Here is a 25,003-nt window from a genome sequence, read left to right as displayed (position 1 = left end):
CCTGTGATGCAGATAAGTGTGATGTGATAAGTCCTTTTAGTCTTACATATGTAAGTGCCCATACGGATTTAATCCATCGTTGGGTCATTAAGTTGCATGTTTTAGTTTTTTGATGCCATGTAAAGAAAAATAGAAAAATGTTTGACGTCTACTCTGTTTTGAAGTCAGAGACGAATACCCCTCCGGCTGCTGTAAAAAAAAAAAAGCATACCACGGGTAGAAGGTAGACAGTCTTTGTGGCATTAAGGCTGAGAGAGGTGTGATTATTTGCTTTCAACATCTTATCTCTGCTCAAACCCAGTGTCTAAGATGTCTATCTCATGGAGGAAGCACTGATATCGACGACAGGTGCAAACTAACATTAACGTGGCGCCCCTGTGTTCTCTATCTCCTCTTTACCTCCCTCTCTCTCGACCTTTTCTTAACCATATCTTTTGTATTACATTGAATGTGCGGACCAATGACCTCTGCGAAATGTATAATTAACCTCTAACCAATTTCAGATGTAAACGAGTGCGAAAACCCGATGTCAAACATATGTGGAAATACATCCACTTGTGTCAATGCACGTGGTTTTTACAACTGTACCTGTAGGAATGGATATGAATTGGACAAAAGAGGACTTAAATTTGAATGTAAAGGTTAGTTTTCTGTACCTCTTGCAAAATAAATGCTATGTATAACTTGCAGTCGTTTGGATCGAGGTGTGACCGTTAAATTGCATGTCCTTAATTCAATGTTTGTCTCGAAAGAACTGGGATGGGCGTCGTTAAAAAGGGATGGTCTTTCGTGCGTAATGCGAACAAAGAGCAAAACTTTCTTGACGAATTCATAATCAGTATCCATACCAAATCATTGTTATCGTTTCACAAATATTTCCTAAAAGTAAGAAATGAATTGGTCTCTTCATAACCTGAATTCTTGTTATGGTCCAGCTATACACCGGCGCACCTTCATTGCTTGAATGGCATTTTATCAAGGAGGCCGGATTAGATAATCACTTACCATCCCTCTGTTTATGTATATATATAATTCTGTGATAGAAATCTAGTGTTGCGTCTGTCACCCTTGTAAGCCTATCGTTAAAAGTCGAATTAACTTGCGCAATAGGTCCGATAGTGGCTCGGCACTTCAACTTTTTTCTGGTTCTGTGTTATTATTCTCATTGCAGAAAGTATATGAGAAAGAGTTTTTTAAACTTTCCTCGGGTAATAAGACACGTAAGAATAGAAAAAGATTATTTCTATATCAAATGCCTATTAGAACCAGTTCGAACCTCCTCGTAAAGCTCAGTTCACATTAAAAACTGTAAAATTGGGCTTGATTTTGCAAAGTTTGTAAAGTCAGGTTTTTTTGCTCCATATTAAATGAAAAGGTCTCGGCAGCTGTGAAGTCAGAATTGAAAACTTTTCAGATATCGCGGAATGGTTCAAAAGAAGCCCACCTGCTCACGTTCATTGAAATGTTGAGTCAAATTTTGCCATACTTCATTATTGCACGATTTTAACATGTCCTTGGTTTTCCGAATCGACAGAGATAAAGGAATGTATCCCCCCCTGTGATGCAGATAACTCCTTCTGTGATAAGTCCTTTGAGTCTTACGTATGTAAGTGCCCATACGGATTTAATCCATCGTTTGGTCAAAATGGAACTCTTCTTCATTGTGAAGGTATGACGAAACTGCGTGTTTAGGTTTTTCGATGCCATCTAAAGAAGGAAATAGAAACATTTCTGACGTTGACTCATATTTGAAGTCAAATAGGAATACCCCTCGGGCTGCTGTTAAAAAAAAAAAAAAAAAACGTATCGTGGGTAGAGAGTAGACAGTCTTTGTGGTATAAAGGCTGTAAAGTCAGAATTGACAGCTTATCTAATGTCGCGGAATGGTTCAAAGGTATCCCACCTGCTCATGTTCATTGAACTGTTGAGTCAAATTTTGCCATACTTCATTATTGCACGATTTTAACATGCCCTTGATTCTCCAAATCGACAGAAATAAAGGAATGTATTCCCCCCCCTGTGATGCAGATAACCCCTTCTGTTATAAGTCCTTTGGGTCTTACATATATAAGTGCCCGTACGGATTTAGTCTATTGTTGGGTCATAAAGTTGCACGTTTTAGTTTTTTTTAAGCCATATGAAAAAAAAAATAGAAAAATGTTTGAAGTTTACTCCGTTTTGAAGCCAGAGACGAATACCCCTCCGGCTGCTGTAAAAAAAAGCATACCATGGGTAGAGGGTAGACAGTCTTTGTGGCATTAAGGCTGAGAGAGGTGTGATTATTTGCTTTCGACATCTTATCTCTGCTCAAATCCAGTGTCTAAAATGTCTATCTCATGGAGGAAGCACTGATGTCGATGACAGGTGCAAACTAACATTAACGTGGCGCCCCTGTGTTCTCTATCTCCTCTTTACCTCCCTCTCTCTCGACCTTTTCTTAACCATATCTTTTATATTACATTAAATGTGCAAACCAATGACCTCTGTGAATTGTATAATTAACCTCTAACCAATTTCAGATGTTAACGAGTGCGAAAACCCGATGTCAAACAGATGTGGAAATACATCCACTTGTGTCAATGCACGAGGTTTTTACAACTGTACCTGTAAGAGTGGATATGTATTGGACAAAAGAGGACTTAAATTTGAATGTAAAGGTTAGTTTTCTGTACCTCTTGCAAAATAAATGCTATGTATAACTTGCAGTCGTTTGGATCGAGGTGTGACCGTTAAATTGCATGTCCTTAATTCAATGTTTGTCTCGAAAGAACTGGGATGAGCGTCGTTAAAAAGGGATGGTCTTTCGTGCGTGATGCGAACAAAGAGCAGAACTTTCTTGGTGAATGCACAATCAGTATCTATATCAAATCATTGTTATCGTTTCACAAATATTTCCTAAAAGTAAAAAATGAATTGGTCTCGTCATAACCTGAATTCTTGTTATTGTCCAGCTATACACCGGCGCACCTTCATTGCTTGAATGGCATTTTATCAAGGAGGCCGGATTAGATAATCACTTACCATCCCTCTGTTTATATATGTATATATATATATATATACATATTTCTGTGATAGAAATCTACTGTTGCGTCTGTCACCCTTGTAAGCTTATCGCTTTTATTATTTTTTCTCTAGATATCGATGAATGCGCAATAAAAACCTCTTGTCACGTGAAGGCCTCGTGTTCTAACACCCCTGGTTCTTATAAATGCACGTGTTCCCATGGACTCGGTGGAGATGGCTACAAGTCCTGCTTACGTAAGAAAAGCTGTCACTAACTCTTTATGAGGTTCAAATGAACGCAGTTATTTAGCCCCTTAAGCGACCATCATGGCTATTCAACATCTCTTCAACGGTTTCCGCTATAGGCTTATTTTTGTACATCTAAAACCGTTTAACAACATTTGTTTAGGCTCCATTGAATTAGATGATAATGCTTATTCTGAAATGTTTTTCCAAGCGTATGGAATTTGAGTTAAGCAGGATTTCTCTATCGTACTAGCACTACCTCGCTGCTCCAATGGCACGTGCAAAGAGAATGCAATTTGTAAAGATTTCAATAGCACTGACCTGTGTGATTGCAAAGGAGGCTATCATTTCAACGGCAAGATCTGTGTTGGTAAGGACATTGTCTTTATCATCATTATTTAACAGAGAGAACAGTGAGTTGGAGGTTATTTCCTTCGAAAATGGCAATTCTTTTTTGTGCACTACCTGCTCAATCGTTACACGTAGCTAGTGGTTAAATGGCTCCAGCTGACTACTTTTTCTCTCCGTTTAACCCTGACATTCAACAAGAGAGCACTCTCTTGTTTGCAAGTTATCAGTTCAACAACAACAAATGTAAAAACGACAACAGGCTCTGTTTACGTCAGAACTTGACTTCAAATAGCCCTGCCCTCACCGTCCGTTGCCCTGCTCTACAATGTAGCTTCGTGGCATATTTACCAAGTTCCGATGCCCTGATATGGTAAAATAGAGTAATTGTAGAATAATGACATTCATCCTTTGTCTCTAGACATAAATGAATGCAAGCAAGGGGCTAAATGCGTGGAGAACTCAGAATGTGTGAACACTGGAGGTAGCTACGACTGTGCTTGTGCCAGCGGATATTCCGGCGATGGAAAATACATTTGTGAAGGCAAGAACTAAAACAATTAACTTAGACTTGGAGTCCAAGTTGGTTTGCGATCAAACTAGTGATTTTTAAAATCGGATCACTGCCAAGCGGGAGCCCGATTTTGGAAACACGACTATGATCAGATAGAATTGAACAAAACAAAGTCCTCTAACCAATTAATGAAAACTTTGAGAAATTCGAGAATCGAAAAATTCATCGGTTAAGTAAACAAAAACAATACAGTTGCTTTTTTTTCCAGGAAAAAAAACAGATGGTCGCTATGACTCAGCTAATAAATGACGTGCACTCTGCTGCAATTGAAAGCATGGCACGTTCACTATCCTATTAGTAATGATTATAGGATTAAGTGGAGTACAATTCGTTAAATAAACGGGCGAATGATTGCAAAACTTGCTGAGCGTGTAGCGCGAGGCTGATACGATACAAGGAACACGATAACTATTAAATTGTACCATGCGAAGTTCAATTACCAATTAGTTGTGCCGATAATAGAATGCTAGAACTCAGGAATAAAATAATTACATCGATAACGCATGACTGCAGAAAAAAACAGGTTGAACAACCTGTGGTAAGAGAGTAACCCCAAACCTTTCTTCTCCAACTCAATGAAATTCATATACCAAGCCAATCCAAAGCAATTACCATAGGTTTGGATTGGCCGAATGAATAACTTCACTTTAATCACCAAAATTATGCCATTAAACATTCCCTTTAAACTCTGCTTGTTACATTTGTGTGATCACATATATTGTTGCCATTAACAAATGTTTATTTGCATCTTGAAATTAAGCCTTTTGTTCTCTATACATTTCCTAAATTATTGACAAAGAGAGCTGCCTTTTTGCAAGGTGAATACTTTTACTTTTCTCATCTCAGTGTTTGATTTAGTTGTGACACTGCTTGGAGAAATTAGATGCTGGTCGTTCTTGAGGGTTCAAGGGTCCAGCACAGTACACTTCATAATTATGGGTTATATATTCAATTTAAAAGAAATCTAAGTGAGCCCTTGCGTAAATCTAAATCGTAATATACATGTTGTTCAACTGGCAAAAGTCAAACCAAATTTTTTTTTCTTTAGATATCGATGAATGCAAGAATGATACATGCGATAAAGATGCAGAGTGTAAAAACATTCAAGGAAGTTACTCATGTACTTGCAAGAAAGGATTCCAAGGAAACGGCTCGTCATGTTCGGGTATTTGATTAAGTTCAGCATTTAGTGTTTTCTGATCCATGGCATTCTAATGATGGTACACCCAATCATATAGAAAATTTTGTAAATTTGTATATCTTTTCATAATGAGCACTAGATTGCGAAAAAGAACCACTGCAGTCTGAACACGGAAAACAACCCAGATATATCTTCTCTCCTTCGGTTTGAAACTCATTGATACAATGTGTAGGATTTGCCTCAATAAGTCTAAAACTCCTTTACATAGTTATTTAAAGCATATCCTATAACCAAATATATTTTAAAAAGTCTACTTTTTGCCAATTAAGGCGTGTACACAGAACTTCCTCCTCCTCTAACAACGTTGGTAAAAATAATGAGTCACCATGTCTTGGTAAAGCATTCAAATCGCACAAAATTCAACATTGTTCAGGGGAGAGGCATGGACTAATTCGACACGTTAAGTGTCACGAGACTTTTAATCTCCGCAGCAGTTCTCAACTTAAGTGTATCGACGGAGATTATGCTCAGTTTTCTTGGAGGAAATGTAATACTCGAATTCTCCAGTCAGAGCTTTTTAGTAAGGTCTTATAATCCGAAAAGGACAATTGCAAAGGCAAAGTAATTTGTTTCATCAAATGATTTGATAATGTAAATTTCAGTAATTTCGGAGAATAATCTCCCAAATCACTCTAAACAGCAAATGGAAGCCTGCAGACCGTCCGTCATCTTGGCAGTGGATCGCAAAGCCCTGAAACTCTAGAATGAAATTCATCTTTCAAATCAGCGCTCCCACGGTATCAATGAACGCTTTTCAATATTCAGCAAGTTTATTCTTTTGTTTGTCACGTTGGTTGGTTCCCATCAATGATATAGCTCGATTTTTTTATTTATAAACCATAAACAACCCGCAATTCCTTTATTCGCATTGACGAAGGGCTGCTTGTAATACACTCCAGCGACGCAGCACCACAGTCTCTGATGAGACTTACCCCTTTCAAACGAAGGCAAAGTAGTCTCATTTGCATACCGTGTTCAAATGTCTAATTTTGCTTGAAGATATCAACGAATGTAAAACTGAGAGGGCGTGTGGTGAAAATGAGGAATGTGTGAACAACAAGGGATCATTCTTGTGCAACTGTAAGAACGGGTACCACAGAAATCCTCTATCTGAAAAATGCAAAGGTAAAGTGGTCAATCTTTTAAGTTAAGAGTGGGAGAAAGAAATGTGATTCTTGATTAGAAAAGGAAAGCTGTCATAGTCTCAATGATAGATACAAATTATTTACTTAGCTGGAGGTGAAAATCCGCCACTTTTACTTCCATCGCTTTTACCCCCGTCGATCCCTGATTTTTTTTCCTGCTTCTTCTGTGCAGTTACAAAAATCGCAGTCCACCTGCGAGGATCTTTCTTTGCTTTTATATTCAGTAATTATCCTTTCACTTGTGACCTCATGGTACAACTCCAGGGAGGATAAAAGCCATCTGCTTGTCAGCGTCATATGGGGTTCTCCTGAGGGAACTATGGTGTTCTTCTCTTCCGCAAAGTTCAGCAAGTTTAGGGGAAACTTAACTGCTTGTCACTCTATTAACCCTATTGTTCAAATGTCTAATTTTGCTTGAAGATATCAACGAATGTAAAACTGAGAGGGCGTGTGGTGAAAATGCGGAATGTGTGAACAACAAAGGATCATTCTTGTGCAACTGTAAGAACGGGTACCACGGAAATCCTCCATCTGAAAAATGCGAAGGTAAAATAGTCATTCTATTAAGTTAAGAGTGGGAGAAAGAAATGCGACTCTTGATTAGAAAAGGAAAGCCGTCATAATCTCAATAAAAGATACAAATTATTCACTTAGCTGGAAGTGAAAATCAGATCTATCAGTTCGAATCCCGTCGATCCCCGAATCTTTTTTCCTTCTTCTGTGCAGTTGCAAAAATCGCAGTCCACCAGCGAGGATCTTTCTTTGCTTTAAATATTCAGTAATTATCCTTTCACTTGTGACCTCATGGTAGAATTCCAGAGAGTATAAAAGCCGTCTGCTTGTCAGCGTCATATGGGGTTCTCCTGAGGGACCTATGGTGTTCTTCTCTTCCGCAAAGTTCAGCAAGTTCAGGGGAAACTTAACTGCCTGTCACTCTATTAAAGGGACAGATTGACCCATTTTTGTTAAGTAGGAAATATTCTCTTAGGGTTCCTCGTCGATTTAGTTATTTACATCAAAGACAACTCAATCTAAAACAGAAAGACATGGAGATTTATATGTAAGTTCTTTTTGTTGAATATAGACATCGACGAATGTGAGGAAAACACATACGATTGCCCTAAGTTTTCAAGGTGTACGAACCGAAATAGTGGTTATGAATGTCTCTGTAAAGACGGTTATCGACAAGAATCCGATGGAACTTGTTCAGGTAATGTTTCACATTTAATTGGTAAATAACATGTTAATATTGATCTCTTTCTACTTGTGAAGATGTTCATGCATATCACAATTTAATGTTAATATCAACTAATATCTATCTTACAATTATCACTATCGATATCGATTCCGGGAAAAAGAGCTGAGGACGAATCCCTCAGTCTCGTACTTAGTCCACAAAATATTACCAGTAACCTCTCATTCAAGAAAAGAGAGGGCACGGCGTGTAAAGAGCCTCACTCAACTGCCTGAAAAGTCGAATTAACTTGCGCAATAGGTCCGATAGTGGCTCGGCTTTCAACTTTAGTACTCTCATTACAGAAAATATATGGGAAAGAGTTTTTTAAACTTTCGTCGGGTAATAAGACATGTGAGAGTAGTAAAAGCTTTCTATATCAAATATTGATTATAAATAGTTCGAATAAGTTGTGAAACTTAGTTCACGGTAACAACTGGAAAATTGGGCTTGATTTTACAAAGTTTGTAAAGTCGGCTTTTCCTTCTCCACATTTAATGTAAAGGTCTCGGCAGAAATGAAGTCAGAATGGACAGCTTATGCGATATCGCGGAATGGTTCAAAAGAAGCCCACCTGCTCATGTTCATTGAATTGTTGAGTCAAATTTTGCGCGATTATAACATGTCATTAGTTTTCCAAATCGACAGAGACAAAGGAATGTATTCCCTCCTGGACTACAGATAACTCCTTCTGTGATAAGTCCTTTGGGTCTTACATATGTAAGTGCCCATACGGATTTAATCCATCGTTGGGTCATAAAGTTGCATGTTTTAGTTTTTTGATGCCATCTAAAGAGGAAAATAGGAAAATGTTTGACGTTTACTGTTTTGAAGTCAAAGAGGAATACCCCTCCGGCTGCTGTAAAAAAAAGCATACCATGGGTAGAGGGTAGACAGTCTTTGTGGCATTAAGGCTGAGAGAGGTGTGATTATTTGCTTTCGACATCTTATCTCTGCTCAAACCCAGTGTCTAAAATGTCTATCTCATGGAGGAAGCACTGATGTCGATGACAGGTGCAAACTAACATTAACGTGGCGCCCCTGTGTTCTCTATTTCCTCTTTACCTCCCTCTCTCTCGACCTTTTCTTAACCATATCTTTTATATTACATTAAATGTGCAAACCAATGACCTCTGTGAATTGTATAATTAACCTCTAACCAATTTCAGATGTTAACGAGTGCGAAAACCCGATGTCAAACAGATGTGGAAATACATCCACTTGTGTCAATGCACGAGGTTTTTACAACTGTACCTGTAAGAGTGGATATGTATTGGACAAAAGAGGACTTAAATTTGAATGTAAAGGTTAGTTTTCTGTACCTCTTGCAAAATAAATGCTATGTATAACTTGCAGTCGTTTGGATCGAGGTGTGACCGTTAAACTGCATGTCCTTAATTCAATGTTTGTCTCGAAAGAACTGGGATGGGCGTCGTTAAAAAGGGATGGTCTTTCGTGCGTGATGCGAACAAAGAGCAAAACTTTCTTGGCGAATTCACAATCAGTATCCATACCAAATCATTGTTATCGTTTCACAAATATTTCCTAAAAGTAAGAAATGAATTGGTCTCGTCATAACCTGAATTCTTGTTATGGTCCAGCTATACACCGGCGCACCTTCATTGCCTGAATGGCATTTTATCAAGGAGGATTAGATAATCACTTACCATCAATTTTTTCACTGATTGGATTGAGATAGAATGGAATATTCCGACAGATAGGATAGAATGAGGAAGAATGGGATGAGTTGAGATAGAAGAGAGCAATATAGGATGAGACACCATTGATTGAGATAGATTGGGATGGATAGAATGGAAGGGATGGGATAGGATAAAATGAGATAGTATTGTACCCTAATGGCTATAGAAGTAAATTGTAAGCTTTCACACCAAGTCTAGCCACTATGACAAGATGGAAATTTGTTAGCCACACCTACAAAGCTTAAGGATAATTGCCATCTGACTATGCATACACTCCTTGTTTGTATAAAGATGTAGCCCATTCAATAACCTTAACGTATCCAAAGATTAATGACATTTTGTAGCCATCATCTGTTATAAACAAACTAGCCTTGTAGGCTTGGGGCGGCAGATACGTACCTATTTAAGGAAAACTTCATGTGCTAGTTGGTGATTAATTGATTGCGTTGTAAGTTTTGCCGTATTGTATATATATGGCATATTCTAACTTTTTTTCTCGTACTTCTGCAGATTTTCTGAGGTCATCAGGCTTTTCATTCTATTCTCGTGTTTTAAGCTTCATAACTGCGCTGCTGAGATCCCTGGTCCTGCTGGGGCTCGTGGTCTGCCTTTAAAAAGAACTTTAAAATTTTCGGCTCTGTTCTGTACTTTTTATCTCAAATGGAAACTTCAGTGCGCTCTGAGAATGATAACATTAAGATTGTCACCCCAGGAAACAACATTTAACTTACACGAATTCATAACTAAACCTTGCGACAATAAATAAGGACCTTGCTAATCCAAAAACTTGTTAATCTAAGCCTTAAGAAAAATAAACAAGTTCCTTTGCTTCCTCCTTAGCTGTTTTACTTTTCAACATTAAAAAGTATTGCGAGGTTTCATAGTGCAAATAAATGCATGCAGTCACGCATGCGCATTACTCTCTCCCTTTCCCTTCTATCTACGTAATGGCTAGATTTGTTCCCGCAATAGAATATGAAAAGGGAAAAACCTCTGAAAGAAGGAATTCCCCCTTCAAAACGTGTGGTAAATTGCTAAAAGGTGAAATTTGTAACCTGTAACAGGTTCTTTAGTTGGAGAATCTGGACTAGCTATATGACGTCATTTCGTGAAAGCATCTTCACCAGCGTCTATTAATGATAAAGATAACCTAATTTATTTTATAAACTTCGGTGTTATGCAAGGATTTCCATCCCTAAGAAAAACCTTAAAAACACGATTGAGAAAGTGTGGTATTTTTTCACGCGTGTTTGAAAACGCTAATCTGCTGACTCGTCACTTTCGCGCCACGTTGATGAATGAACTGCGAAACCTTTACCCAATAATCCAAGGTCGTTTGTCGGAAGTTTTTCAAAATATGGTTGCTAAAACACCGAAAAATTCTATATCGCTTAGAGACAGTGACGTTCAAACTTTCCTGAAGGGGAAGAAAACCAAAATACGGAAAGAAAAACCGAAAGTTACGTATTCAGTGACTTTGGTAATGGCATTTCTCGCAGCTGAGAACGAAAATCGACAAGTGAAAGGTTTGCCACAGGCCGATTTTGGCCGTGTTCCTGAAAGATTTCTTCGATCGGTAAGAACCAAGCCAACAACTGAGAATTTTTTATATTAAAAATTACGCTCATTGTTTGTTCCTGTAGTTTTTCGACGCATTTTTTCATCTTGAGCCTTGGCGCTAACGCACTTTACGATTTTTATTCAGGGATTGTCGATCCTTTTATTTCCATTCATTAATAAAGTTGACTTTTCTAGTCAGTAAAGGGCTATTTTGTTTAATGATAAACAAAATAACACATGGTTGCTTGTGGATATGAAATTTCTCTTCTTGTGTTCAACTCACGGCGACATCTCACTCGTTCGCTGCACTCACTCGTGAGCTATCGAGTTAAACACTCGAGGAGAAATTCCATATCTACGTGCGTGCATGTAATTTTCTCTATATCTGCTTCAAACTGACGAATTTCTCGGTACAATGCTTATTCATGAGTGAAACCCAATTTTCCATGCAGAATCAATTCCGAAAAGGGAAGCAATAATTGGTTAGCTTTAAGATGATTAAATTGCAGAGGAAATCCGTGTTAACTTACCAATGAGAATTTCTAACCCTTTGAAGTGGTGCGGTTTGTTGCCTAAGGCTATCACAATACGCACCAGAAGGATTTTGTATAATGCTATCAAATTAACCGACCACCAAGTGCTTGCCTGAAAATCGAAAGGCAACAATACAATCTTAGAAAAAAGCTTTTTAAACAATAATTTTGGAACAGCCAAAGGAAACTGGCCTGAAAGATTAACCGAAAAGTCTTTCATGACATATTATTGTTAAATACACCTGTCATAACATTTTTGACCGTATTTTTTCTAACTGTTGCTTCACCCACCAAGCTTTTGATCGCAGCCTATGTATGATTCCTTCTCATGGCTCGAGGACTTTGTAGGACAAGTTCCCGCCAAGTTTGCTAAAGAAAGACCGCGTTAATCATAACCATTACAATTTCCTCTGATGGGATTGGTGCATTAGCTGCTTGATATTTCACTAACTCTGTACAGTTGTAATCGGACAGTTGGCTGTAATCGGACTGTTGAAGCAGCCAATCATACTAAGTCCACTAAGCTTAATCCACTAATCACAGAATTGATCACAATAACCATGGCAACAACAACTTACCCTGAAAAAAAAACTGGGAAATTTCCAAATTTTTTACTTTAGACTTTGTCCCTTCTGGAAATGTTTTTCCTAAATCTATTAGTTTCTTTCTTTTTCGGAAATTGTAATGGTTATGATTAATTGGTAATAGGACTTCGTGTCGTCCAATTCTGTCTGTAATCATACTCGTGATTGACAAATCGGACTCCCCTTCGTGGTCGTCCGATTTTGTTAATCACTCATGTGATTACAGACCTAATAATATACATGGAAAAATTACTCAGTTCTGATTGGTTAAGATAAATGCAGTTTTCAGGTAATTCAGTGCAGAAGAGAGTTAATTCAGTGCAGGAGAGGGTTAATTTAGAGCAAAGAAAGTAACAAATCAGACATTCTAATTGGTCAATAATCAAAGAAACTCACAGATAGCCAATTAAATGCGAGCCTTGGATGTCGCAACAAAATTTGAAAATTTGAAAATTGGCGAGCGAAACAATGGCCGGCGTTTTAAGTAGGTTTTCTTTCACCACCGAAGCTGAAAAACCGCTCAGAAAAACGAGAAAAACTGTAGAAAGCACTGCTTTTTGGTTGTCGGTTTGGAAAAAGTGGTGTTTAGAGAAGGGAATTGCCAAGGAAATCGAAAATTACGGGCAGACCCAGCTTCACACTTTGCTCGAGCGATCCAACGCCGAAATTAAAACCAAACGCGGTTAAACCTCAGAAACGACGATTTCATTTCATCGAAAGTGATTCGGACACAGACTGAAAAATTCCTTGAACTATTTTGCCGGACTCTGAACTGTTTTGCGCCTTAAAGATGTAAGATATCATTGCATATTTTTGTTTTGATCGTACGCGGTTGTTTTGACCGAACGCACGGTTAAATAAATTATTTTTGCACTTGATGCGCGCGCTTTGCTTATGCTTAATTATGATAAGACATTTCGTATTTTCCCATGTATATTATCAACACGTAATCATATGATTTTTCTCGTGCAATTTGGAATAAACAAGCACTTGTTAATTTTTTCAAAGACCGCAAATTCCACGAGCCTACGGGCTCGTGCAATTTTGTTAGTCTTTAAAAATATTTTCTCGTGCTTATTTATTCCAAATTGCGCACGAAATCTTGTGATTACCTATCCGAATTGGACTCCACTCGGTCTTATTACCGTTATCAATAGAGTGGTTTAGCAAGAGGACGCAAACGTCATTTCAGAACGGGAAACCGCGCGGATAATCTGGACACGACTTTATTTCGACTTCCGGTGTTAGCGTTGCCGTTCTCCCCATCAAGTTCAGGACGTCATTTCGCTGGTTTTCCCGTCGTGATCAAAACGCCTAGGATTTGCTTAATTGTGCACTTATAACCGAGATAATGCTGTTTGGAATGATTTCAGAACTCATTTCCAGGACAACCAGATTCCTTTCTTTGTCTTATTCGGTGAATTTGTGAAAATTTACCGCTACATTTATTCTGGATTCCCGAAAGGAAACACAATCGTCAGCAAGCGATCTAAGTTTTTTAGGGCTCAGTTACCTTTTGTAATTGAGCGTGGCTTTAAGCAACATAAGGGCTTTTCTTTGATACATTTCTTAAACCATGTATGAAAACTCTAAGAACGGGTACTGTCAATTTTTCCATGAATTAATTCATCAATAAATTAAACTTGCTTCATGTTGAAGTTTATCAAAATGAAACAACACGAAGGCTACCTGCTATATTATTCAGTGTTATTTGTTGTCATTATCGTTTTAACCGTGATTAAAAATTGTTCTGCGAATTGAAGTCAGAGATAAAAAAAAATTTGAGAATAGCTCGGGTTTGCACTTTTTTGTCTTTAGTTTTGATCAGCGCCGGTGAAAACTTAGACAAGAAAGTCATCTACGAAAGAAAATAACAATCAACTTGATTTCGGCACGGCTTTCTAAATCTATTAATTTGATTCAGTCTTGAACGAATTTATTCGTTAAAAAAATAAAACAGGAACGAAGTCTGATTTCTCAGTCTAACCGTTTCGTTGGTGACTAGTTTGAGTACATTTCATTCGTCCATGGTTAAACGGGATACTCATTGTAAACAACTCCATCGTTGGGTCGCTTGATCTCTACATGTTTTCGCCATAATTCCTAATAACTCCGTTCAAAATACATAGCAACTCTAAGAAGGTGGTGCTTAAAATAGGCGTACTGTCATGACTGAGAAGAATATTCAGTAAACAAGGGAAAAAACGGCAACGATTTCAATTCCAAATTATACTTTACAAAATTATGAAGAAAAACGAGTAGTGCTAAAATCTAGAAGCACGAAACGAAATGACAGCGATACAAATCATAGAAAAAAATATTTAGTGGGCTTCAAAATTTGATAGATGAATCTGCAGACTCGAGACTTCACTGGAATGAAATAATTTCAAAGTTTAATCGCCCAAGTGGATTCATATTAACAGCTCACCTGTAGTAAACTATCCTCGGTTTGTGCTTGTTACACTCTCAAAGAGGATAATTTTGTTGTCCTTCAAGTGGTCTATGAAACCGAAAATTCAAAGCTGATAATGATCCTAAAGAGCCAAAGTTAGGATATTCAAGAACGAATATAACGTGGACGGTTCGTTGAAACGACTGCTAAGTCACTTTTCAACACAACGCGACGGCGTTCTCGACCCAGTTTCTTCTCGGCATTTTTGCTGCGCGAGCCGTTCTGAAATGACGTTCCCGTCCTCTTGCTAAACCACTCTAATTATTTAAGCGCGCGCGCCATCCGCCAGGCAACGGCACTCATTCCTAACATGCTAAATAAGGGTCAAAGATAATAAAATTTATCTTTCGTAGGTTTGTACACAGTTTGACTGTTTATAATTATGTAATTTGATTCGTTTTCAGTAATGCCTTACGGCGAGATAGTAGCCCATATATGTTCTGGACGCTTTGATAGCGTTGTGTACAAGCGCAAAGCTCTTCTGAGGGCCGACAAATATTGAATATATCTTGGACCCCAAAAGTTCAGTGAAAATCCATTGTAAATGTTAAAATAATGGGATATACTTAAGCTTCGCGGGAAAATGTGAAAAATCTCTACCATTAACCGTTATGATAGCAGGCCAGAAAGGGGTTTTTTTTTTATCAGAGGCCTTCCATTAATTTTCGCATCACGCGCTAAAAGCAAATTTTGTTGACTTTTCACTGCTTTCAGGAGCATCATTTCAGATCAGCTCTTTAATGTCACCATCACTGGACCCTAGAAAACAAGTTCTTTTGATGGAAAAATATTATGATATTTTTAATTTGCCACAAAACATCAACTATAAATAAAAAATAGCCTCCATTTGGGGCATTTGTCCTCAGTCATCATCTTACCTGAGACGCGGACAGTTTTCTGAGAGCGAAGCTTAAGGAAAACTGTGAGGAACATGTATAATGTCCAAGCATACTTTAAACTCTAGAACAAAAATTCAAGCTTTCAAATCGGCACTCTTAATCCCCACGGTTTTAACGAGCGATTTTCATTCAACTAATTTATACTTGTTTTCTCGTCACCATATTCTCACCAATAGCGTAGCTCCATTTTCTGTATATAAACGTACACATAACCCACAGGTAACCCGTCAAGTCGCCCGAAAGTCATCTCGCCCGAAGTCACGTCGCCCGAAACCTGAGTCATGTTGCCCGAAATTCATAGTCATGTCGCCCGAAATCCTATGTCATATCGCCTTCATATGAGCCTTCATCCCTGTATCGAGTGCGGAAATGAAATTCGACCACGCCAGCAAGCCCTTCAGTGCGACGATTGCGGCTTTTGACAGCATTGTATCTGCGAAACTGGTATCGACCAAGCCAGCTACTGTTTGGCAATAATCAGAGGAAGAATAGATTGGTTGTGCGTTGCATGTTCTCTTGCGGCATCGAACCTAAGTGACTAGGTCCCCGCTGCCGAGAGCACAAGAACCGACTTCGCTTAAGGTACGGAAATTTTAAGTCCATTGTCTGTCCCTGAAATAATTTTATTCTTAACCAAGAACTTAACCTTTCTAGCCCAAGTCTTATCCTGAACGTTTTTTTCCCTAAACGATTTTACGATAAAAATGCGGTTTTAATTTTTGCTTTGCAGATCTTTCTCCAGAGTATCCGCCTCCTTGCAACATCAGCCAGCCCGATGAACGAGAATCACTACAATCAACGATGAACGAGAGTTTCTCAGGTAAACCTTGATTACTTCAAGCCTCACACCAAATATTCTTACGGACTTAAGTTGATGGCAGACTGTTTTTCCTTTTTGAAAAAACCAAATTAGCTATTGTCTTTCTATTTTTCATTATTTTGCGATCGGGGAAGGGCTTAACCCAAATAATATTCCAAGCAGCCGTTCTTCGACAAGGAACACAAGTATTTATCGGTGTTGTTTATTAAGACATTGCTCTTTTTTTGCTTCAGGTGACCCCGTGCCTCTACCAACTGTATTACAAGAAGAATCATTAGCCGAGCCAACTATCCTTTCTGTCGACCCGGTCCCAGAGCAGTTAACCTACCGAATAATAGATGATGGGACCATCCATCGAAAAAAGAAGTTCAGGGCGCGGGAAGGAGACCATCTTTTGGTAATGTACGGTGCACCCGAAAGAGAATTACTGCAGGGCTACTGTGGAAGAAAGGAATGGACAAGTTATGGCGGGAAAACAGTCCCACAAAAAAAAATAAGACTAAATTAGTTGAATGAAAAGCACTCGTTGAAACCGTACGGATTAATAGTTTTGTTCTAGAGTTTAAAATATGTTCATATATTTGTCCTTGGTATTATAGACGTTCCTCGAAGCCCACAGTTTTCCTTAAGCTTCGCTCTCGGAAAACTGTCCACATCTTAAGATAATGACTACGGACAAATGCCCCAGATGGAGGCTACTTTTTATTTATAGTTGATGTAAAATAAAACCTTTCTGACCTGCTGGCATGTCGGTTGATAATGTTTTTGGCTAAGATATTTTTCACATTTGCCCGTGAAGCTTCAGTAAACTCCGTTATTTCAACATTTACAATGGATTTCATCGAATTTTTGGGGTTCAAGATGTAACCCTTGTTTTCTATCTCATGTGAGAATTCTACTGTTTCAATATTTGTCGGCCCACAGAGGAGCTCTGCGCTGCTACACAACGGTATCAAAGTGTCCCGAACATATATGGGCTACTATCTCACCGTAAGGCATTACTGAAAACGAATTAAGTTACACAATTATAAACAGTCAAACTGTGTACAAACCTAAGCAAATAAACAAGCATGTTAGGAATGAGTGCCGTTGCCTGGCGGATCGCGCGCGCACTTAAATAATTAATAACGGCAAGAGGACCGAGTGGAGTCCAATTCGTTTGTAATCATATGAGCGATTGACAAAATCGGGCGACCGCGAAGCTGGAGTCTGATTTGTCAATCACGAGTAAGATTACAGACAAGATTGGACAACACGAAGTCCTTTTACCAATTAATCATAACCACTACAATTTCCGAAAAAAAAGGGAAACAAATAAATTTAGGACAAACATCTCCAGTAGTGACAATGTCTAAAGTAAAAAAATTTGGAAATTTCCTGGTTTTTTTTTCTCAGGGTAAGTGGTTGTTGCTATGGTTATTGTGATCAACTCTGTGATTGGTGAATTAAGCTAAGCGGACATAGTATGATTGGCTGCTTCAACTGTCCGATTGCAGGTGTTCGATTACAGCCAACTGTCCGATTACAATTATGCAAATTGTTAGTGAAATGTAAAGCAGCTGATGCACCAATCCCCTTTGAGGAAATTGTGATGGTTATGATTAACGCCGTAAACTACCTGTTGACAACATAATCAGGATTTCTGGTCTTCGGAAAACAGATTTCAGTAAGAGTTCAGGAAGTAACGCCTGATGCAGTTCATACCGAGGAGATGTAGTGATCAAGATTCTTAGACAAAACTCTAGACAGAGCTTTAGTGTTCAATGAATTTATTGCTCACACTTCTTAACTTCTTTCTTTAGTAAACTTGGTGGAAACTTGTCCTACAAAGTCCTCGAGCAATGAAAAGGAATCATACATAGGCTTGGTGGGTGAAGCAACAGTTAGAAAAAATACGGTCAAAAATTTACCTAGAGAGTTGAATGAATCTTATGACAGGTGTATTTAACAATAATATGTCATGAAAGACTTTTTTGTTAGTCTTTCAGGCTAATTTCCTTTGACTGTTGCAAAATTATTGTTTAAACAGCTTTTTTCTAAGTTTGTAGTGGCCATTGTTGCCTTTCGATTTTTAAACAAGCATTTCTCCACTGGAGTGAAACCGAGCTCAAAGGAAATAAAGTGGTGGTCGGTTGATTTGATAGCATTATGCAAATTCCATTTGGTGAGTATTGTGACAGCGTCAAGCTACAAACTGCAACACTTCAAAGGGTTAAAGATTCTCATTGGTTAGTTAACACGGATTTCCCCCCGCAAGTTAATCATCTGAAGAGCTTACCAACTATTGCGTCCCTTTTCGGAATTGATTCTACATGGAAGAGACTGGGTTTCACTTATGAAACAGTATTGTGCCGAGAAATTCGTCAGTTTGAAGCAGATATAGAGAATATTCCATGGACGCGCGTAGGTATGGAATTTCTCCTCGAGTGTTTAACTCGGTAGCTCACGAGTGAGTGCAGCGAACGAGTTAGATGTCAACGTGAGTTGAACACAAGAAGAGAAATTTCATATCTGCAAGCAACCATTTATTATTTTTTTCGTAATATAAACAAGATAGCCCTTTACTGACCAGAAAATTCAACTTTATTAATGAATGAAAATGAAAAGATCGACAATCTCCTAATAAAAGTCGTAAAGTGCGTTGGGGCTAAGGCTCAAGATAAAAAACTGCGTTGAAACACAACGAGAACAAACAATGAGCGTAATTTTTGATATACAAGTTATTGGTTTTGTCCTTACGGGCCGAAGAAATCTTTCAGGTACACGACCAAAATCGGCCTGTGGCAAATCTTCCAGTTGTCGATTTTCGTTCTCAGCTACGAGAAATGCCGTTATCAAAGCCACTAAATACGTAACTTTCGGTTTTTCTTTCCATCTTTTGGTTTTCTTTCCTCTTTAGGAAAGTTTGAACGTCACCGTCTCTGAGCGATACGGATTTTTCGTTGTTTTAGCAACCATAATCTGCAAAACTTCCGACAAACGATCTTGGATTGAGAATGGTGAAGGCTTCGCGGTTCATTCATCAACGTGGCGCGAAAGGCGAGTGATATGTTAGCAGTTGATAGGCGATTTCAAACACCCGTGAAAAAATACGAAATTTTTTCAATTGTGTTTTTTCTCAGGGCTGGAAATCCTTGCATAACACTGTAGCTTATATGATAAATTAGGTAATCTTTATCATTAACAGACGCTGGTGAAGATGCTTTCAGGAAAGGATGTCATGTAGCTAGTCTGGATTCTCCAATTAAAGAACCCGTTACAGGTTACAAGTTTCACCTTTTAGCAATTAACCACACATGTTTTGAAGGGGGAATTCCTTTTTTCAGAGGTTTCCCATTTTCATATTCTATTGCGGAAACAAATTTAGCCATTTCGTGGGTAGAATGGAAAGGGAGAGAGTAATGCGCATGTGTGATTGTATGCGCAATCCCATTTGTTTGCACCAGGAAACCTTGTAATACTTTTAAATATTGAAAAGTAAGAAGTCAAGGAGGAAGCAAAGGAACTTGTTTATTTTTCTGAAAGCTGAGATTAAAAGCTGAGATTGACAAGCTTTTGGATTAGCAAGGTTCTCATTGATTGCCATAGGGTTTAGTTATGAATTCGTGTAAGTTAAATGTTGTTTCCTGGGGTGATAATCTTAATGTTATCATTCTCAGAGCGCACTGAAGTTTCCATTTGAGATAGAAAGTACACAACAGAGCCAAAAATTATAGGTTTCTTTTAAAAGAAGACAACGAGCCACAGCAGGACCAGGGACCACAGCAGCGTAGTTATGAGGAACAAAACACGGGAATGGAATGAAACGCCTGATGACCTAAATAAATCTGCAATAATACGAGAAAAAAAGTTAGAATATGCCTTATCTATACAATACGGCAAAACTTACAACACAGTCAATTAATCACCAACTAGCACATGAAGTTGTCTTTAAATAGGTAAGTATCTGCCGCCCCAAGCTTACAAGGCTAGTTTCTTTATGACAGATGATGGCTGCAAGATGTTATTAATATTTGGATACGTTAGGGTTATTGAATGGGCAACATCTTCATACAACCAAGGAGTGTATTTATAGCCAGATGGCAATCATCCTTAAGCTTTGTATGTGTGGCTAACAAATGTCCATCTTGTCATAGTGGCTAGACTTAGTGTGAAAGCTTACAATTTACTTCCATAACCATCAGGGTACAATACCATCTCACTTATCCTACCCCGTCCTTTCCATTCTATCCATCCCAATCTATCTCAATCAATGGTGTCTCATCCTATATTGCTCTCTTCTATCTCAACCCATCCCATTCTTCCTCATTCTATCCTATCTGTCGGAATATTCCATTCTATCCTAGCCCATCCCATACTATCTCAGTCCAATCACTAACCTAATTGACACGTTAGGTCTGGGCCCAGATGAAAGCCCCTCCTGCACAGACAATTTCCTCTCTGACAATATGAATTTTCTTCACACTCTGGAAAGCAAATTTCTGAGGAAAGTAATAACAGGTTTTAATGGTAGCATTGTTCGACCCAAGAATCGATCCTTGAGGTATTCCAAACTGTGATTTGAAGTGTGATTTAGTGTCATCAATTTGTACAAATTGTGTTCGATCAGATAAATAGCTAAGGAGCCATTTTAAATAGTTTTAGGAGAAGCCGAGTTTGTAGAATTTCTTTAACGTCGTCTTGAAACAAACCGTATTAAAAGCCTTAGAAGAATGGGAGAGAACCATCAAGACGACCTCTTTCCTTTTCCTAGCGCGTTTTATATAATCTCTTATTCCAAGAAGGGCAGTAGTGGTAGAGTGCCATTTACGGAAACTGAAAATGTTATCATGAAGAAGAGAGGCGCTATTTGCGAACTCCGACATCTACCGGCCGACCAACCTTTCGCACACCTTAGACAACACCGGTAACATCGAGATTGGTCTTAGTTCGTCATTAATTGTTGGGTTGTCTACCTTGGGTATGGGCGACACTTTGGTGATCTTCCAAAGCTCTAGGAATTGTGCTTTAGTTATACAACCGTTAATGATCCTAGTAAGAGGGCCCGCCAAGTGGTCAGCCACAAGCTTTATTAATGTAGTTAGAATCTGATCAGCTCCCGTGGAACAATCGGACCTTAAGGTTTTAATCGCTTTGAATACCTCTTCTCTAGAAACAGGACAATTGTTGAATAGAGTATGGTAATCCGAATCATCGGAGAGATTTTCGATCAGTTCAGTCAGCTCAACGTAGGGAGTCGCATTTACATTAAGAGTTCTTTGCGCTGTAGACGCGAAATGACCATTCAACGTATCAGGGTTGAAGCGCAAAGGCTTTGGGCTAGGCTTAAGAATTCTGTGGATGACCTTCCAAACTTCACTTGACTTGTTTGAGTAAAGCGCCTTCTCAATAAAAGCTTTACGGGAAGTTCGGATAGCAGCTTTCAGTACTGAACGAAAGTAGTCCAAATTTGTATCAGAAGGGGTATTGTGGGCCTCGTATCTGCAGTGTCTCTCTCCTAGGTCTTTAATGTAAGGACATTTCATCCAAGGCGCTGGTGGCCTAGTAACACGTATCCTTTTTAACGAGGCGTGTCTTTCTATGCATTCTAGAATCAGGGAGGTAAGGCTCTCTAATTGTTCGTCTGGATCGTCCGAACATGATATGATGGACATGGGAAGCGTAGAGAAATCCTCTACAAAAGACTCCTCTTTGAAGTTTTTCATACCCCGTATGTGTTTAAGCCGCTTGATGCAAGCGTAGATGGCGTCGTGATCACTTATTATGGAACAAGGCACTACACCTGTGTCCGTAACCTTCTGTGGGTAGTTCGTGAGGTGATCTATAAGAGTTTTCGTTGTCTTTGTAGTTCTTATCGGATGCGTCACTACTTGCGTTAATCCAAAGACGTCAAGGATGGTCTGGTACCTTTATTATATTGACATCACCAGTAAGGATTAGCATGCCATCCCATGACACTGTGAGATGACCAAGCAAACTCTCGAGGCTATCTAACCAGCTAGATGGATTTAAAATACGTTCAGAATTATAAATCACGCTCACCAACGCTTTGCTGTACTTGTTACCCAGAGGTGTTCCATCTCTGGAAAGGAGTGCTCTATGTCGCGTCGGCGCTTATATTATATTGTCTTTGATGTAGGCGCCGAAACCTCCTCCTTTCAAGCCTTGCCTGTTTCTAAACTTAGTTGTAAAGTCAGGTACCGATACGTATTGTAGTAACTGTGGCTGGTCTCTTAACCAGGCTTCGCTGAAGGCGATAATATCTTACTGCGGAAAAATGTTGACAGTTAGTGGAAACTCGTTAAAAGTGGACGCTAAGGCTTTTGTATTAAGATGCATAATCTTGAAATGTGAGTTTTTATTACGAAGAGGGTGAGCATAATCAGATGGACTTGATAATGCAGCATCCCGAGTGAATTCTGTGGTGTCGTCGAGTAGCTCAGCATCAGGACATTTGTAAAGAGGCAAAGCCATTCTTACGCAATTATCGCACAATCAGTCACTGACCATTGGTTTCCAGTTAACACATTCCCAGTGAAAGCATCCGATACAATTAACACCTAAAATGTTCTTTTGATTGCGTCTAATTGTTTTCTCACAGAGGTCACATTTGGCTGGTGTTGTTTTCGAACTGGATGTTATAGTTTTGGTATTTGTCGCTTTTTCCTGGCCAGGTCCGGGGTTTTTTGCCACATCACCGCTTAGCAGGAGTGCTTGGGTAGCCACAGAGTTACTGTAATAAGCGATGCGTGTCTTAGAAAAACGTATTTTTCGTCGCTTTATACATCGACCAGAGGCTCTTGTCCCATTCTCAAAGTAAAAAAAAAATAAGGTGATGTTTTGGTGATTATGCTCCATAACATAGGCATCCCACATACCAGAAATAAAAGGCGTGTTAATTATCAGTGGAGATTTAGCAAGCTTTCCATCCTGGGATACCCTTTGGACGTCCTTCCACTCTTGTATGCAAATACGAGACTCGATTACGAGATCTTTCAAATCTTGGTTTCGGGATGTAAACAAATCCATTTTATACCGCTTGGATCAATTCGAGCTCCAGCAAGGGCTACTACTTAAGGGACATTATCTTAAGCGGATTGTAGGCTGGTTTCAGGCACGCCGACGCGGTTTATAGCGAATCCAAGGAGGCAGAAAGCGGAGAGCCAAAATTCGTGGCCGATCGCCATCGCAACATTTTTCAGAAATACGCTATCCTAAAGGTTGGATTTGGTCAAGCAGTTGATAACTTCATACTTTGTATTATTATACTACTGTATTTTGGCCACTAGAGGCCGATTTCAGGCAATGACAGCCGAATGTAAACGCATGCTGCTCAAATGTCGTATGAGGTCTGGCGTTCATACGTACGAGGCAATAATAGGGCGGTCAAAATTTCAAATTGATGTCTAAGATAATTATTAAAATTATCAACAATGATAAAATCGTTTCTTTATCATAATTTTTTTTATCCATTTTTTGTTTTTACCACTCACCTTGTGGTACGATTACACAAAGCATTGAGACCTTCTTCATGTCAGCGTAAAATGGGGTTTCTCTCATCCAGACCCTTTCCATTGCGGGGACACTTAAATTGCTGATTCCATTCAACCGACATAGCCATTTCCCCAAAATTGGGAATCATCTCTTAGAGGTCTTCTCGACTGAGTTGTTTATGCCGAATCAATCGTGAACACAAAGGAATGGAAGGTGATGTGTCCTTTCTGTTTTGCATAGAAATTGATGAATGCCAGGAAAAAACATACGACTGCCCAGCTTTCTCAAGGTGTAAAAACCAAAATGGCAGTTATGAATGTCTCTGTGAAGGTGGTTATAGAAAGGCGTCGGACGGAACTTGTTCAGGTAATGTTTTAAAGTCAATTTAATCTAGATCCATAGAGCTGAGGTAACTATATCTAAGCTGATAGATGCATGTTGGTTCCTATCCAAATAATTAGTGCTTACGGTAAGGAAACAACATCACCATAGATACGTATCATTACTGTCCTCAGAAATTTGTCATCCAGAATGCGAAGTAAATTCATATTGTCAGAATGGAAAGTGTATGTGCAAGAAGGGCTTTTCTATGGGCCTGAACCTCACTTGTCAACCAGGTCAGTGATTGATTTTATTAAATAGAATAGGATGGGTTGCAATAAAATGGGATGTTACAACAGAACAGGATAGAATATAATGGGGTAGAGTAAGATAGCATGGAATATGTTGAGATAAAAAAGAATGACATAGGATGAGTAAATTATAAGCTTTTCCAGCAACACTTTCTTAGGCACCATCACAAGCCGAGTATTTGTTAAGCCCCATTTATGAAGCGTAACTGTAATTGTTCGCTGGCTATGCATAAATTCCTTGGTTGCATAAAGAAGTAGCCGATGACATGAATTAAAAGTACTCGGAGATGAATGAAATTTTGCTGCCATCATCTATCATAAATAAACTAGCCTTGGAAGCTTTGGGCGGCAAACAACCATCTTCAAGACAACTTTATCAATTCGTTTGTGATTAACTGATTTTGTTTTAAATATTGCAGTATAGTATGTGTACAAACTACATTCTAACTTTTTCTCGTATTATTGCAGCTTTTCTTGAGTCATCAGGCGTTTCATTCCACTCGCGTGTTTTGTTCCTTATGATTGCGTTGGTGTGTTCCTTGGTCCTGCTGTGGTTCGTGGTTTTGCTTTGAAAGAAA

At 38.8% G+C, this 25,003-nt stretch overlaps 2 protein-coding genes across 2 annotated transcripts; one reads left to right on the top strand and one right to left on the bottom strand.

Moving 5' to 3' along the window:
- The first annotated feature begins 526 nt into the window (after positions 1-526).
- On the top strand, positions 527-16,807 carry LOC136283340 (latent-transforming growth factor beta-binding protein 1-like). The gene is made up of 13 exons (XM_066171968.1): positions 527-641; positions 1,535-1,669; positions 2,520-2,657; positions 3,136-3,258; positions 3,503-3,619; positions 4,019-4,141; positions 5,220-5,336; positions 6,372-6,497; positions 6,938-7,063; positions 7,602-7,727; positions 8,921-9,058; positions 16,210-16,299; positions 16,533-16,807. Exons 1-13 carry the CDS (start codon positions 527-529, stop codon positions 16,805-16,807), a joined length of 1,749 nt encoding a protein of 582 aa, XP_066028065.1.
- Positions 16,808-21,164: 4,357 nt separating this feature from the next.
- Positions 21,165-22,773, bottom strand: LOC136283339 (uncharacterized). Its single transcript, XM_066171967.1, has 2 exons — positions 22,568-22,773; positions 21,165-22,206 (listed from the first exon to the last, which is right to left on the bottom strand). The coding sequence occupies exons 1-2, from the start codon at positions 22,771-22,773 to the stop codon at positions 21,165-21,167; spliced, it is 1,248 nt and encodes a 415-aa protein (XP_066028064.1).
- Positions 22,774-25,003: the final 2,230 nt, after the last annotated feature.

Source organism: Pocillopora verrucosa, chromosome 9, assembly GCF_036669915.1.
Source record: "Pocillopora verrucosa isolate sample1 chromosome 9, ASM3666991v2, whole genome shotgun sequence".
Classification (NCBI taxonomy): Eukaryota; Metazoa; Cnidaria; class Anthozoa; order Scleractinia; family Pocilloporidae; genus Pocillopora; species Pocillopora verrucosa.
This window is presented reverse-complemented; position numbering and strand designations above follow the sequence as displayed.

Excerpts from the sequence above, each read along its gene's own strand:
- LOC136283340 (XM_066171968.1), top strand. The coding sequence starts at position 527 with ATGTCAAACATATGTGGAAATACATCCACTTGTGTCAATGCACGTGGT. Across the intron at positions 3,259-3,502 it reads TGGCTACAAGTCCTGCTTAC|CACTACCTCGCTGCTCCAAT; the intron begins GTAAGAAAAGCT and ends CTATCGTACTAG. Across the intron at positions 7,064-7,601 it reads TCCATCTGAAAAATGCGAAG|ACATCGACGAATGTGAGGAA; the intron begins GTAAAATAGTCA and ends TGTTGAATATAG.
- LOC136283339 (XM_066171967.1), bottom strand. The coding sequence starts at position 22,773 with ATGGCTTTGCCTCTTTACAAATGTCCTGATGCTGAGCTACTCGACGAC. Across the intron at positions 22,207-22,567 it reads ACTGTCAACATTTTTCCGCA|GTACCAGACCATCCTTGACG; the intron begins GTAAGATATTAT and ends AATATAATAAAG.